This window comes from Trachurus japonicus, chromosome 16, assembly GCF_045865225.1.
Source record: "Trachurus japonicus isolate A0001 chromosome 16, Traja_1.0".
Taxonomy (NCBI): domain Eukaryota; kingdom Metazoa; phylum Chordata; class Actinopteri; order Carangiformes; family Carangidae; genus Trachurus; species Trachurus japonicus.
Window position 1 is genome coordinate 1,389,784 of NC_140922.1, and position 16,970 is coordinate 1,406,753.

A 16,970-nucleotide genomic window follows, 5' to 3' on the forward strand; every position below is an offset into this window, starting at 1 on the left:
AGACAACTGAGGGATCAGCTCATAAAACCACATGGATTTCAACCTTGGGAGCCTGAAAATTACAGATTTTTTTGTCAATTCTCACATTTTGGGGGTCAGAAGGACAAACACCTAAATATATGTTAAAGATCCTTCAAAAAGTGATATTTCCATAATACATCCCCTTTAATGATGAGGGAAAAAACAAAACAATGAATGAGTATTTATTTATATCTTTTTAGTACAGTAATTTTGTTTTAACATTTGAAACATTATTCATATATATTTTATTTTTATACAATTACATTTTTATTTTATTTTAGTTTAGTTTTAGCCTAGAAATCTAGAAGCACCCTAGCCGCAGCAAATATATTTGCTCCGTAGGTGGGTCTAGAAACGAGCCATAGGAACTTTTTGAGACTCGAACACCGTTTGTGTTCACCAATCACAGCGCTCTATCTGTTTAGAGAGTCGTTGGGCGGGCTTAACGCGATGACGACATACATTTTAATTGGCTTGTCAGGCTAACGTCATCCTGCTCTTTGCTCTGATTAGTCGTAGCGCTACCCTATTGCGTGCAGAGGCAGTTTGAAAGACAGCCTTCATCCCGCCCCCCTGGATTGAGCCGAGGTCTACCGGTCGTTGCCAGACTAGACATGTTAATGATATAGTCTGGCTTGTCAGGCTAGTTTAGTTTTTTTCACAAAAATCCTACTATTTTGATAATGATTTGATGGATCACTTGCAATAGCCAACCAGGGGGTTGACGCCCAAAGGTTGGGAAGGACTGGGCTAACTTCACTACTTCAGGTAAAGCAGCTAATGAATTGACTGAGAAAAAATAAAGGGGGTCTATTAGAGAAGCCAATATAAAAAGAGGAAATTACAAACACACAGTTAATGTAATGTAATGTAAATTAAATATTGCTGCTAACTTTAGATCATATGTGATGTTTTACACATGCTAACACTGGATATGAAATGACATAAAGCATTACTTTGCTGAACAAGCCTTTAGTTATAGCTTAACTGATACATACTTTTTAGAGTTAGTAACATTAGTGACCATACAGTCTGATTCAGAAACTGTCAGACTGTCAGTCCAACCTCCTCAGTCACCCACGTATCACCCTGACAGCAATCTAGAACAGAAGCCTAATGAGCAAAATGCCATTAAAATGTACTGTTGATGGTCAGGCTGGTGTCAGACTTGTAGCAGGTGAGCACAAGAATAATCTCCATCTAATGGGCCGACTTATTTTTGCTCTCAAGAGGAAGAGGCATTGAGGTTTTTGACATAGAGGAAAAATGAAAACTGCTGAGTATATTCTTGGTCTCATTTTTAAAAGTCCCCATGGCCTTTTCTCTAGTGCCATTAATTACATTTCATTCTTTATAAAACATCATCTTTTAAAACATTTCAAATAGGCAGAGGAGAGAGTAAAGAGTCCAGCAGCTCTGTGTACTCTGCCAGTGTTAGAGTCACTTGCACCACTGCACACAAATGCTTTCACATTACCACTAATGTTCGCTTGAATATAGGAGTCAAATGCTGCAATGTAGAGCTTGGCAGTTGGAGCAGGGCGGGGCGCAGCGAGGGAGGGATTGGGTTTTGATACAGGCTATTAAAATATGCCCAGATCAGCTCGATACTGATCCTGAGGGTCAGCTCAGGACGTCTGACTTTAGAAAACTGCTTTGTTCTGGCGTCTGTTGGTGCATTTTTTTTTTTTTTTTACATTAACATTATGATCATTAGATAATTAGAGACATGGATTTCTGTATTAAGCATGCAGCACTGGAAGTAAGTAAAATGAAAGCTGGATGGATGAAGATTTGATACCAGACTCCCCAGAGATGGGGCTCATATTTAAATGAAAGTTGCTCAGGCAGCCATACCTCTCTAGTGTTTGACTCGACGTAAACAGCTGCTGGATTCTGATAAAGTATCGCACACACCTTTTTATCAAAACTTTGTAATTACGGATGCTCCGATCAATCGGCCGCCGATCATTATCAGCCGATTTGGATTTGAAACAGGTTGATCGGCGCACTCTCAAAACACCAATCAGAAAGCACATAACTTTTTTAGTGAGTTACTCAGATGAGTACCAGGAGATAGTGTTTGGTACGCACCCCATATGCAGCCCCCCCATACCCGATCCTCCATTGGCGATTGAAAGGACGATGTTTTTTGTTTTTTTTGTTGCTGTTATAAAACACGCTGCTACAACTGTGCAGCGCCACATAAGGTTAGATCTTCATATATCTTACTGTAAGATGATCAGCGTTTGTTTGCCTTGCTTGGGAAGGAAATGTTATTTTATTTTATTTCATTTATTGAAATATTTTACATATTATGTTTTGATCCATCAAATGGAACTAGTTTTGTGTTGCCATATTGGCTTGTTCTTAACAGACCATGTAATGTTTAATTAAGTTTTGTGTAACACATATACTACAAAGTTTGTTGTGGTACTTAAAGATCTTGATTGTATTCATTTATTTCAGTACAGTACACGTGGTTTTACTTCTTTACGTGGTGCACAAGGCTAGATCGTAAATACAGGACATAGAGAATTATTATTCTTCCATCCATTCTGTGATCAGTATCGGTATCTGTAGATTTATGATTCGGTAATCCGATCAGCCCAAAAAAATGCTGATCAGAGCAGTAACAGTTGTCATTTGTATTGCAAATATGTTGTTATCTTATTTGCTTTCTGTTAGCTGTCATCATCATCATCATCATCAGATGAACATGCTCAGTCTGACTCCTGCCTCCACCTTTTTCATTGTCAGTTTTTTAAAGGGACAGCGAGGAGTTTCTATTTGGTTATTTAAAAGTCTCACGTTAATGTGGATGAATCTACACTACCCACACTTGTTAATGGGCCCATTTTCAATAAATATATCGTTTTGTCTCTATTGTTATTTTATTATTATTAGTGGTGGCGGAAATGCTGGGCGAGCCGACCTGTGTTTCTTTACTTTCGGTTTCGTGGCGAGTCATGAGAATAACGCCGCCGAATCGCTGTTTACGGTTGGAACTACGATGGTATGTGAACCTCTTTGAACCTCTGACTTTAATTCTTGATGAATGAAAACATGAGTCTGTCTTGCGCCGGTCAAAGAATTTTACGGTGCGCGCAGAGGCTCATAAATGTAGTGTGAAAACGCTTTGCTTTTCCAAAACTCCTCGTTGTCCCTTTAACAGTCTGGTGCATCTTGTTTTTTTTCATATTTTATTGTTTGCATGTTTCACAGATGTGCTCTATGGTGCAGATGGCAGGAAGTACTTAACCTTTGTCAGTTTCCAGTGGTGCTATTACCACTCTGTCTTCTTTGTTCATTAGAGGGTTGTATCTGGAGCATCGCCTCCTTAACGTGAGCGGGAACAGGTTGCGTTGCAGATTTCTGGACACCAGAGTGAATTCCTCCCACACTATCCTGCCTCTGTTATTTGACATTCAACAGTGAGGTGGTTTTGAATTTTGAAGGTCTCTAATCGTTCTCTAATGTTTTTTTTACAATCCACTTACTAACTTCCCATTGAGCTCAGTGGGAACTGTAATGAAATGTGTATTCAAATAATAGTGAGCAAGTGACTGTGTGTGTGTGCATGTGAGGGAGAGAAGGAGGAAGACAGATCCCTTCCTTCTGCTTATTAGAAAGGCTTTGACATTTACCACGGTAAACACATTCATCAGCAGAGACAGATGATTATCTGTTTAATTTTGGAGCCTCGCAAGACGTTGCAGGTTGTGTTGTTGCAGTCATCAGGGTGCAGGTGTACAGAAACAGCAGCAATTTGTCCAGATAAGACCCCGCCGTGTTTCCTCCTGCTTGTCTCTCCATTAACCTTCCAAGCTCGGGACAAACCAGGAATCCAATTGTGTTTTTGTAAAATAAAAAATAAATAAAAAAGGGACAATTATTGTCATGCAACTGAAATTTGCCATGTTGGCCATTTTCTATACATAATAGTGCAGGAACTTACCAGAATAGTAGACAGTCTAAGGGCCCTAGTCTCGTAGACCAGGTGAAGTCTAACATCAGCGCAGCTTCGCCACGCCAACGGGGTGTGGCCCAGGTCCATTTCGCAAGATTGGTGGGCCGCGCAGTCAGACTTAGACCAGCGCAGCCCCTCCCCTCGTCCCTCCCACCGGCGCAAACGGTGGAGAGGGAGGAGAGAAGGCGGGAGGGAGAAAGGAGGAGGAGAGAAAGGCGTGGAGTGGGTTTGACACAGCCGAGTCAGATCTTCACCAATCAAAGGAGCTCCTCTCCTCACCTTTAACTGCGCGGCGGGTGATGCGCGCTGCAAGTTTGTCATTTTATACTTGGACATGGACGGAGGAGACAGCGACGCCAGAGGCCGAACCTCTCCCAGGAGGAAACAGCTGTTTTGGTCCGGAGGTCCGAGCTCAGAGTGACCAATAATGAGTTTACTAATATACTTAACCAGGATTGATCTGATACACTGAGAACCCCTGCCCAATGTAAGAAACAACAACTAATAAACTAATAAAGAAACTCACATTTATTCAAACCCTAAGCAAGATGAGAGGTGTAGGCTACACTAATCACAACATGAACAAACACCATGAAATCAGCGTAAAGGACGATCTCTCTCTCCCTCTCTCTCTCTGTCCTCCTCTCTCTCTCTCTCTCTTGTCCGTCTCTTTTTTTCTCTTTTTTTTTCTGTGATAGAGATGCTGAGTATACTGTAGTAGGCTATATACTGACTATCTGATACCGAGGCTGTTGTGGTGGACTAAGAGAGATACTGATTTGTGTTTTGTTTTTCATTAGGGCTGCGTGATGCGGTCGCACGCTCTAATGAATTAATAAGTAAATTAATAAATAAAGGGGATCATCACAAGGGCGCAGCGACATGCAGTCATCCACCCTCACAGTCCTGCTTTTGGGACATCCACAGCTGCTTTTCAGTGCCAGTTCGTCCCTGCTGTGTTAATTCAGGTGGAGTTTCCTTTACGCACCGACAGCCTTTGATCTCTGCTTTGATCTGACGTCAGATGTGACGGGACAATCTATATAGATATAAATTCACGTGTTGATTCCGTTAGTTGCATTAAAGCAGATATCAGTGGCACGGCCGTTTCGGCTAATGCTGTGTTCAAGGCAGGCTTTTGAAACCGTAAGTTACAGCTTCAAGTCACAACTACGACTTGGTAGCATTCCAGGTAACCCGTAGCTCGTGTTTTTACCGTCCTGTTGTCTGTGAAAGTTCCCTATAACGGCCACTCGTAACTTCCGACCCGTGAACTCGTACCAGATCGAACTGGTATGACTTCACAGGAAGGAAAAACACAAAGTACGAGTTTCCTTGAACGCACCATGAGTTAGCAGCCCCCGCCCTTGTCAGGCATCAATTGGTCCTCGTGCTACGTCACCACATTCACGCGCATCCCTTGGCTGCACACACAGCCCTTCATGCCGTTCTCTCCCCTCATTGGATAACACTTGTATCCCACAAGGAAAATTCTCTCCTCGGGTTACAGCAGAGCAGAGTGACGGAGAGACTCGTGTTTAGGCTGAAATACTTCATGTAAGTGATTGCTGACGGAAAATAGGACTATTTAGGACTTATATTAACAAAAACATTCCACTGATATCTGCTTTAAATAGTGGTTATTGTGGATATTTATTGCATTGAAATGTGTCTGGAACTGTGGAGATCTGCCTGTGAGGTCTTGGTGACGTGTGTGCACTGCAGGTCAGTCAGCCAAACTTCCACTGCACCTGCTGCGCTTCGCCCTGCACTGAGAGTAGACCTGGTTGGAGGTGGCGAGCTTTCAGCGCAACCTCGGCGGGACATTTTCGCACAAAACTTCCACTGCACCAAGCTGAATCTGTGACGCCTCCCCCTGCTGCGCGGCCATGCCTATCTCAGCGCAGCGCGATCTGCCAATCTTCCAATCTGACTTTGCGCTAGGCTGCGCTGGTCGAAACTTGCATTAGACCGGCTGCGCTACCTTGCGCCACCTGCGCTGCGCCAGCAAACTAGGGCCCTAAGTGTTTTCAGTTAGTACTATATGTACTTTATTATCTGTTTTCTTTAGGAGTAGTGATTTATTGTTGAAGTGAAACACTGGGATTCTTGTGAGATCACATATTGTGATATATAATATATATCATAAAAATAATTGTGTTATGATCAAACTCCTTCCTGCCACCGGTGTTAATAGATATTTGAGGAAACTGCAGCATGTTCCTGATGCAGTTTAATAAGCTCAGGGTTTTATCTCATAACGATGTGTTAGAGTTAGGATTCCCAGATCAATATGACAGTGTTTCTGAAAGTAACAGTGACGGCCAAAGAAATTGATTTCTAACTGAATCTCTGTCTTTCATCAAGGTTGCCAAACAGAAGGTTTCGAATGACACAGCAGTGGCTGTTTGCAGTATTTTTCCTCAGTTCACAGCTGTGCAGCTACGTCTCTGCAAATGTCCTTTAGCTCAGTGTGACAATAAGAAGGTGACCTTAAAAAAAAAATCGATCCGAGTAAGGCTGAGACTACTGAATCCCCACTGCTTAATCATCTGTATCTCTGCTGATGTGGTGGGCTTGCACACCTTCACTCTGTCCGAGCAACAAGTTTCAGTTCTCCAGGTGAAACATTGTTTCTGATGCAATTCAATGACTGGATATCCAGGTTTATGTTCATTTTTATTTCATTTTATTTTATTTTATTCATTGTTACCTATTCATTTACTGCAGGGACCATGTACACAATACAGTAATGGCATAAAGAGAAGACATTTAGATATAAGCTAGTTTCCATCCACAGGAAACAACGGGATTCACATACACACGCGCACACATGCAATTTAAAATTCAATAAATATCGACAAAGTCAAACCTACATGCAATTTTACTGTATAGAGAGAATAATGGAATAATACAGTGCGTTGAGATCAGTGCTGAAAAGACTAAGTATTAAAGATCCATTTTTCACCTTGTGAGAAAAAAGGCAGAACTCTGCACAGCTGTTAACGCTTATAGCTTTAATATAGTAAACTACTTTTAAATGTAACACATGAGATGATGGCTGGCTTAGTTTTAGTGTTTGCAATGTGAGTGATATAAACCATGGGCTGTCCCTGTCTAACATGCCTCATTAGCTGCTGCACCTGTGTCACAAAGAGACTTCACCTGCTATTACTGTACAGAACCAGCTGTGATACAGCCTGATGTAAACCACACAGGAAAACAACCACACAGACATAATGGCTCCTGGTTCCTATAGCTGCCACACACTGTGTAGACATGCTCCTGTATTAATGATTACAAAAGATGGAGTAAGGGGCTCCACGGTGGCTCTACATGTAATAAAGGCAACATGTTTTAAATGTCAAAAATGATATATGATGAGATAATGTAGTTGCAATTTCATTTTAAATGCCATTTCTTACTTTCATTTCCATTATAACATGATGTATTGGCATCTTTGCAGCACAAAGTTGGCATAAAGTTTCATTGATTTATCTTGTGACACATTTTACCTTTATCAAAAAAAGTTTGACATTGCTCTTTGGTGATTTTGATGATATTTTGAATTTTATTCCCCAGAAATGTCCAACATTTGATGTGTTTTTTTTTAAGTATATATTTTTTGAGCCTGTGAATATTCTCATTTGTCCAGGTCATAGTTATCTCAAGGAAATTTAAATCGAATGCAACTGGACTTGGTTATTTGTCTAGGAAGACGTTTCACTTCTCATCCAAGAGGCTTCATCAGTTCATGTGCAATTTTCTGAGCCAACCTTTCATGTTCCCGCAACATTTTAAGTTAAACTGTTGTGCAATAAGCCTGTGAATATTCTCATTTGTCCAGGTCATAGTTACAAAACAGTTGGGTAAAGAACTCATGAACTGATGAAGCCTCTTGGATGAGAGGTGAAACGTCTTCCTAGATAAATAACCAAGTCCAGTTGCATTCGATTTAAATTTCCTTGAGATATATATATATTTTTTTGGCTTTTTTGGCTTTTATTTGACAGCACAGTTTAGAAAGACAGGGAATGGAGAGGCAGCGGGGGCGGGGGGGTGACATGCAGTAAAGGGCTGCCCGATGCGGGACTCGAACCGGGGCCGACTGCTGCAAAGACTGTGGCCTCTGCTAACAGTATGGAGCACCCCAACATTTGAGATCATTTAAAATATCCTGATTTTCTCAATCTCAATGCTCAACTGATTCGTTTCACACGGTAGGCCATGTGTGTTTTCATCTGGGTTGGTCCTCATGTCAAGAACTAACTTGTGAAGATTGGACCCTGTGATGTGGAGACAAGTGATTTAACGCAGTTGAAATAAGTCGGAACTCCTGTTCATCTTCCATCACTCCCTCTGTGTTTGTGATTGCTTCCCTGGCTCTGGCGTGTGCAGAATAACCTCGGTGATCAGTATCCCCTGGCACGGCCTGCTCTGACTGATGTCCCTGCCAGATGATTTTTGCATGTGAAAGAATTTGATGACGCACGGGAGCAATTTTACACAATCTGTAGCTGAGAGAAGAAAAGCGTCGTCTGTGTGTGTGTGTGTGTGTGTGTGCGTGTCTCGCGGTCCCGTGGCTTTTTTGGCTTCTGGTTTCCAGAGTGTGGCGGCACGTCCCCGTGTTACTCTACTAATCAGCCTGTAATCCCTGTGCTGCTGATGTGAGAAGTGATGCTCCGTGCAACTCTATCATTTTCTCATCAGTGCTCTCTTTGTCTGCGCCTCTATCTCTTCTCTTCCCCTACGTATCTCGTCTGAGGGACTGTTGCTTCCCTGTGATTGGGCCATTGTTTCCCACTCGCTCGCGCAGCCAGCCTGTTGGGCATGTTTACATGGATTCATGCTTCTGGGCTGCTGGCTAATGCAACACCTTTGTTCTTTTAATTGCTTGCTGTTCTAGCCAGAGGCTGAAAGGAATGAATAATTCCACAGCTACATAATAAAAAAAAATTAAACAAATGCAGCCAGTGAAGAACTTCTCACTCTGCATACCAAATGCACCCAGACAGCTTGGTCTGTGCTCAGTGCGTCATGTGAACATTGTGAATCCAGTCTTGACAACATGTATTATTTTCAAATTCACTGATTAAACACATTAAGATCCGTTTATTCCTCATTGGCAGTGACTCTCTTTGCCTGCAGGCTACGGATTTACAACAGAGAGCGTGTGATACACGAGGATGTGGAGGTGTGGAGTGCACCAGGGAGTCTACAATGTGAGTTTTGGATCCTGACCCATTGTAGGGACTAAAAGCCGGGATACCTTTTCCAAGGCTTCATCAAATGTGTCCCTGTTTGTGACAACTCTTCTCAGTCGCTCCCAGCCAGGGACACAGAAGCCAAAGCAGCACAGAGACCTTCATCTTCATTATTCTCCATTCAAAAATCAATCAGGGAAAATTTACATCTGCCTTTATGCGTGCCGTCCTTGCCCAGCCCTCTCTATTTAGAAAAGCCAAAAAAGAGGAAATAGTGCAGCTCTGGGAGTCTTTCATAACACAACATGCAGCTGCAGAGATCCAAAGAGTCGCATTGATTAATTGACAGGGAACATCAAGTTTAATCTTCAGGTCAGATTTGACTCAGCAGACTGCCGCTGTGCAGCCGGAGCTCAGATCTCTCCTTTCACAGCCACATCCTGTTCTCCTCCTGCTGCAAAGTAGATGAAAGTGTGTTAATAGCTGCTCTCTATCGGTTAGCTCCTCAAGATCGATAGATGACTCTGAGGGTGTCTCTCTGTGTGTGTTTTCTGGGCTGGAGGTGGGAAGGTGGGGGCCGGTGCTTTGTGTTCATAATGAGCACAGGCTTGACATGAACAGGAAGCTCCAACAGAGAACATTACATGTTGGGTGATCAGGCTCCCTATAGCGGCACGTCTCGGGTGGGGTGAGGTGTGCTGGGAGGTCTAGAGATAGATGAGGTGGAGCCATCAATCAATAAAGAACAGCTCTTTATCCTCCGCTAAAGCTCTGGTCATTTCATTACTGTCAGGCTTGTCTGGCCAAAGAGGCTGAGCTACTTTTCCCTTGATGCAGTTTGGTATGAGATGAAGTTAGGCAGAACAGGACAAGGTGCAAAGAGAGAGGAGGGAGCTGCAGGTGGAAGGAGGAATGACACAGCAGGAGGAGGGAGACCGAAATAATCCAGGTTCAAATAAAGTAAGACAGGATACATCACAGGAAGAAACGCTTTTGGGTGTTCAGTGATCTCATCTGCCACATCGTGGGGTTATGGTAATTGACATTCCTCAAATGACTCTAACTCTCCGTTACAGCCCGAACATCAGCTCAATAACTTTTTGATGCAAACTGTGGGCTGCATGGTGGCAGGTTTGGAAAATTGTCCCCAAGACAGAGTGAGGCCCTTTAAAGGGACAACGAGGAGTTTCTCCAGCGGCAGAACGAAAAATTTCGCAACAATAAAAAAGTCTCATATTATTATGGATGAATCTAGGTTACCCACACATGTTAATGGGCCCATTTTAGATAAATATATCGTTTTGTGGTGGAAATGCTGGGCGAGCCGACCAGCGTTTCCTTACTTTCGGTTTCGCGGACGCTGCCCGGCGAGTCATGAGAATAACGCCACCAAATCGCTGTTTATGGTCGGAACTACGACGGTATGTGATTGTCTTCGAACCTCTGACTTTAATTAATGATGAATGAAAACATGAGTCTCATAGGATGCTCATAAATGTAGTGTGAAAACGCTTCACTTTTCCAAAACTCCTCGTTGTCCCTTTAAAGCTACAGTTGGTAAGTTGACGAAAGTGAAAGTAAAATCCGCGACTTTGTTGGAAATTTCAAGACAATACACCGTCAGGTCCCTTTATGAACCCCTGCCAAGCGCAGACACGCACAGACACACACACGTGCAGTACAAGCATCACAACAACAGCGCACCAACAACGTACCATATCCATAGCAACCAGAGACCGTGTGGAGGGAGAGGGAGCTGACGGTGTATCGTCTTGAAATGTCCGACCAAGTCACGGACTTAACTTTCACTTTCGTCAGTTTACTACGACGTGTAGGAGCTGTGATTGGCTGCTCCTCCTGCTCCCTCTACCTGACTGGTGGAGAATCGTCGGTTGCGGTGAATTTTGGCAAATAGGATTCCAGGCTGTAGGTGGAGCCAGAGGAGTTGGACTTTGTCCTAAATTACCCATTTAATGTCCGACTATCAGAATATAGTGACAGTTCCAGCAAATATGACTGGATACATGTTACCAACTGAAGCTTTAAGGAGAGGCCCCCAACCACAAGCAATAGGTAAAAAGAGTCTTGTCATCAGGTTTGAGTCAGAGCCTCATGGAATAAGCAGCTGGGTCTCCTCTGTGTGTTCTTATACATTGATGGACATGGTGATTGTTTTGTCTGAGGGATCAAATTCACTTTCCAGGAAATATAGTTTCCAGTTCTATCAAGAGACAAACACGTGTCAACATAAGAAATGATTGATGTTTTGAAATCCCTTGGTTTACAGCAGCACCTTTTAATATAGAGAAATAACCAAGAGAATAGAGGAACTTAATCGTACCTGGTGTGAGATGTGTGAGGTCATTGGGCTCCTACACGCGCATGCTGCTATCATCGAAGATGTTTTTTAAACCCATTGTTGACACGAGCAGATAAACAATTTGATGAATTAAGGGAGGAAAATGAATTTTGTGGTGTCGGTTTAGTTTCCACTGAATTCCTAGGATTTTCTATTTAGAATGTGTTTTATTGATTCTGAAGACTCGTCTTTATTGGTTTCTAAAAGTGTATCTTTTACCCCCCCTCCTTCCCTGCCTCTAACAGACACACACACACTCTTCCTGTCGGGCTTTTGGATCATTATGATTGATCAGAGCTGCCGTCCTCAGCTCCAGTGCTCACTGTGACCGTCAGCTTCTCTCCATTTGAAATCTATATCATGGAGCTGGACATGGATCCAGTCGTCCCTTTTGTCAAAGTTACTGTCACATAGGTCTCATCATTTGAACCTTCGGTCAGATTTGTTTGTGGTTTGTTTCACAAAGACAGACACAAAGACAGACTGCAGATGAACTGGACTGTGGTGCAATAAACTGTGGGTAAACTGTGTCTAGTTCTAGTTCTAGTTACAAGTTATTTTGGATTTTTTTTTGGAAAAGAGAGAATTGATTAAAAAAACATTATAGCGTATGCATTTACGTCACGCTCCCCTAAGACACGCCCCTTTCATTCAGACTGAGTCGCAAAACAAACCTACCTAACGTGGAGAAGGATGGGGAAGGATAGTGGTGGACACAGCAATACCTGATAAAACATGTAGCATCAAAACACATTGAGGTCAGAAGGACTCGACAACGTACCAGCTCCCCAGAACCATCAGCCATTAAGTTTAAACAGAAACCAAAACCACTGGTTGGGTTAGTTGTGTGTTTTAATCAATCCTGTAACATGCACAGTGTGACCGCGGTACTGGCACGGTGACAGACAGGCTCGTTGTTAATATGCAGAGCGACGGAATTACAGCTGTTACTTTGGTCCTGACACTTAAACCTGAGTTGCGTTTTGAAAAACTCTGACATGGCAAACTGTAGGATGTGTTAGAGGACTAATTTATCTGTCTAAGCATCAGAACTATGGCACCTGAAACGGTAAACACAGCTGATCGATCGGGGGAAAAAAAGACCGCTCCAGTGAATTTACAGCACTTTCCGTCATTGGAAACAGGTCAGAGTTAAACATATCAAGCGTGTATGAGCTTGGAGAAAATCTGTTTGTTACTTTTGTTGATTTGAAATTTTGGCGGCTCTGCCACTTGTCTTTTTGCCACTCAGTGGGACGCGACATGCATACCCAGTTCAAACTGGCTCCTCGTTGCTGAAATTCTAAAAATGTTTTGCTGTTTTTAGTTGTTGGTGCTACTGGTTATCATAGGCATCACTCGTTGTTACCATGGCAATGCTAACATAGACAGTGTGACTAATTTAAGATCAGCATTTAGACTGGACCAGTACTACAGGCCTGTTTCTAAAACTGTGTGGAGGTCTGCACAGTGGACTGTCGAGTCTATTAAAAAGCATGCTGGGGTGAATCAGTATGACTTTCACACCAATGCTGTAATGCATGTTCTGAATATTAAACACCTGATGCACATGCCAGTATCTTAACTAAGTGTTTCTACATGTAACAAGACCGGTGCAGGGAGTAAATGCACCAGTTCAGTCACTGTGTGCTGCAGCTGTGTCATTCATTATGAATTTGATCCATTGTTAATATAAATGTTGCAGGCGGTGACACAGGCCGTTATTGGGGAATTGTAATGCGACTTGAAACAACTTTATTGTTCAGACGAAGGGAAGCCTGTGGGCTTGCTCCAGGCACCGAGGCAAGGATGTAGTTAAAGTGCCTTTAATGGTGAGGAAATATCTCAGTGAAAAATACATCACAGAAACTATAACCACAGAACACAGGAGGTGAGGGGGATTAGTATCTGTAAACAATATCATTCATTTTGACAATTAATATACAAATATTGATCAGCCTAGCTTGAAATGAAATAAATACACAGCATTTTAAAGCTCCGTATTTTCCTCCTGTGTTTTATTTTTGAAGTGTCTCAGTGTGGTTTTACAACTCCTCGTTCCTCATCACTTCTCTCTGGAGCTCTAATATCAACAGGTTGATGTCAGCCAATCAGAGGAGAGGAGGCTCAGACATTTTCAATGTAAAATATAGCAAATTTTAAGAAACCAACCAAATCCTGCAAGGTTTCCTAGAGAGTCCAGATGGGTGGGGCTTGTACCTATAAGGTAACTGTTGTGACATCACAAAGTGACAGGAAGTCCTGACGGCTGGTTTTAAGGCTCAGTTTCTGAATACAGGCTGTGTGCATTTCTCTGTGGACTGAGTCTTTGATACTTTCACAGAATTAATATAGAACCTAGAGCTGCTTTATAATAACACTGCACATGAACATCTACCTTTATACTGTATGGAGCTTTAATACAAACCTCTACCTTTATACCATATGGAGCTTTAACACAAACATCTACCTTTATACTGTATGGAGCTTTAATACAAACCTCTACCTTTATACTGTATGGAGCTTTAACACAAACTTCTACCTTTATACTTTTATTGTTTGGAACTTTAATGTTGATGTCCAGTTGGTTTACAAATCTCCCTAAAAAGTTTAATCACCTGAACCTTTACAGTTATGAGTAATACACCAAACTCAATTTGGTTCACCATCCTAAAACTATTTTTCATGTCACTTTCCAGTAAAGTAAAATAGATTAGCCCAACCATAAATAGCAGGTACTCAGGGAAAGAGAAGTATAATAAAAGTGAAGTATACTTCTGTCATGTATTCTGAGGCAAAACATCAGCTAATTAAGACAAAACAAAGAAGACGACTGCTCCTGGCATCACTGTCTGTGGCTCATCCCTCATGAAGTGGAGTAATGAATGACTGCAGGTGTTGCCTTTTTGTAATTAATAGTATTATAATTGGACAAATTAATGAACTGGCAGATGAAATATGCGAGCAGACGTGAGGAGAGCAGTCGTCTCTCAGTCAGGGACCAATCTGAACTCAGGTAATGAAGGAAAAGCAAATCAGCCGCTCCCTCCCTCCCTCCATTTGCTTCTATTCAACTTGTTTTTCATCTCCGGGGCCCGAGTTGCCGCCGTCGCTCTCGGTTTACAGCACAAACAATAGCAGCTGATAGAGATTTCTCGTCTCGGAGATAAATAGAATCAGTGTAATCCCATTCCGTTGTCTGATCAGATACAAAGTCTAATTCATATCTTGTCTCTCCCATTTCACAGGTTCTGGTGAATCTCGGGGGTCGACTGATGCAGCCATGGGCCGATCGCTGGATCTTTGAGAAATCAGCCTTCCTCTCCCTCACCATCTCCCTCGCCCCCTCCTCCTCCTCCTCTTCTTCCTTTGCAGCTTTAAGTTGAGTCCTCCGGATACGAGCCGTCCTGTCGGCCTTCGACACTTTCTCCTTTCCCTTCATCTGTGAGCCATGGTGAGCGTCGCGTCTCAACTTCCCGGCCAGGCGAGGCGGCCTCTCCCTCTGCTGCTCTTGTGTTTTGCTCCTCTACTGCTGCTGATGAAGAGCGGATGCCACGCGGCCCCCTCGGGCCCCGAGTCGGACTCCTGCTCCACCTTGGTCCAGAATCGCTTCTTTGGCTTCTTCCTGTCGTCGTCGGTGTTCCCCGCCGCGCCTTGCTCCTGGACCCTGCAGAATCCCGATCCGCGACGTTACACCATCTTCCTCAAGGTGACCAAACCCACGGAGGACTGCGTGCCGCTGCAGCTGCGCACCTTCCAGTACGACTCCTTCCTGGAGACCACGCGCACCTACCTGGGCATGGAGAGCTTCGACGAGGTGGTGAGGCTGTGCGACGCCTCGGCCCCGGTGGCCTTTCTGGAGGCCGGGAAGCAGTTCTTACAAATGAGGAAGACCGTCCTGCAGGCGGACGCGGCGATCGCAGACAGCGACTGGGACTTCAAAACAGAATACCTGGTGGTGGGGAAGCGTAACCCCAGCATGGCGGCCTGCCAGATGCTGTGCCAGTGGCTGGAGGACTGTCTGGCCTCCAGCACGTCCAACAGACCCTGCGGCATCATGCAGACTCCCTGCATGTGCTGGGAGCGGCCGCCGCAGCTCAGCGAGGGGAATACCTGTTATCACAATGGAGTTTACCTGGAAAACTGTTTACCCAGTGTGAAAGAGAGCGGGAGAGACGCCGAGATAAATGGTGAGTGAAAAAGATTTCATGCCTGTGTAGCCGATGTCATATCTGGCCCTCTGCATTGTGTTTCTCACGGCCTGCCCTAGGTGGGGTTCGATCCCACGACCTCCCGCACCGGAGGCGACGATGCTAACCGCTTCGCCAAGAAGTTGACAACCACTTAGTGTGTTGGTTAGCACATCTTTTATGGTTGGAGTGAGTGCACATCCATTACATCTGTTTAAAGGAATATTCCGGCATAGGTTTAACCCATGGTCTACCACACCATGACACCGAGTAAGACTCCCCTCCCCTTGAGGGATCAAGTTAGCTTCTCTAGTTGTAGCAGCTTCACCAAAGGCCGCACGATAGCAATACACTGCTGTTGATTCCTCCACCAGCAAACCAGCCATTAAAAAGGCCACTCGCCAAAAATAATACACAGAACAGGACCAAGCTTCAGCAACAGTACAAATAGGGTCCCAGCCCATAATACGAGGCATCAAACACCTGCTAGCTTTGCCTGAAAAGAGACAAAAACACAACTCACCCACTCTCCTCCAGCCGCTGGCTAGTTGTGGGGAAGTCCTGACGAGTCGATTACCGAGTGCATCAATGTTCCTCTCTGTTTCTAACAATAAATTAGCGGGTGTTGACAGGGAAATGAACAGAGTTGAGTTGATCAAACCATCACAGTCATCAAAGCTGCTGCATTTTTGGAACTTAACCTCTCTGGACACCTTTAGGCTACTTTTCTACTGCACTCGGTAATCGACTCGTCAGGGCTTCCCCACAACTAGCGAGCAAGGGCTGGAGGAGAGTGGGTGAGTTGTGTTTTTGTTTCTTTTCAGGCAAAGCTAGCAGGTGTTTGATGCCTCGTATTATGGGCTGGGACACTATTTGTACTGTTGCTGAAGTTTGGTGCTGCTCTGAGCGTTATTTGTGGCTATGAGTGGCATTTTGATGGTGATTTGCTGGTGGAGGAATCGACAGCAGCGTATTGTTATCGCTTGCTGAAGTTGCTACAACTAGAGAAGCTAGCTAACTTGATCTCTGGAGATCTCACGGTGTGTTAGACATCAGCTGAAGTTGGTACGAAGTGCGAAGTTGTAGTAGTAAAGTTGTTTGGGGGGGGGGCAGACGACTCTGCGCTTACACTGGGTGAAATCTATTTATTTAGTTTAGTTTGACCTCAGAGTCACCTTGGGGTTTAGCATGCTCTCAGCACAATGAAAGAGAAATGGCATCTTCAG

General features: G+C 43.7%; 1 protein-coding gene across 13 annotated transcripts in view; it reads left to right on the forward strand.

The window, feature by feature from the left end:
• adgrb1a (adhesion G protein-coupled receptor B1a) overlaps nucleotides 1–16,970 on the forward strand; it is a 226,568-nt gene that overhangs the window by 52,056 nt on the left and 157,542 nt on the right. For 9 of the 13 annotated variants that reach the window (XM_085803409.1, XM_085803415.1, XM_085803411.1 and 6 more), the window contains exon 2: nucleotides 14,803–15,744. In XM_085803409.1, the coding sequence (XP_085659535.1) occupies nucleotides 15,006–15,744 (739 nt within the window). In that variant the 5' untranslated portion in view covers nucleotides 14,803–15,005. Of the gene's footprint in view, nucleotides 1–14,802; nucleotides 15,745–16,970 lie in introns of those variants that run through there. The other 4 variants (XM_085803405.1, XM_085803412.1, XM_085803408.1 and 1 more) reach the window with 1 other exon arrangement.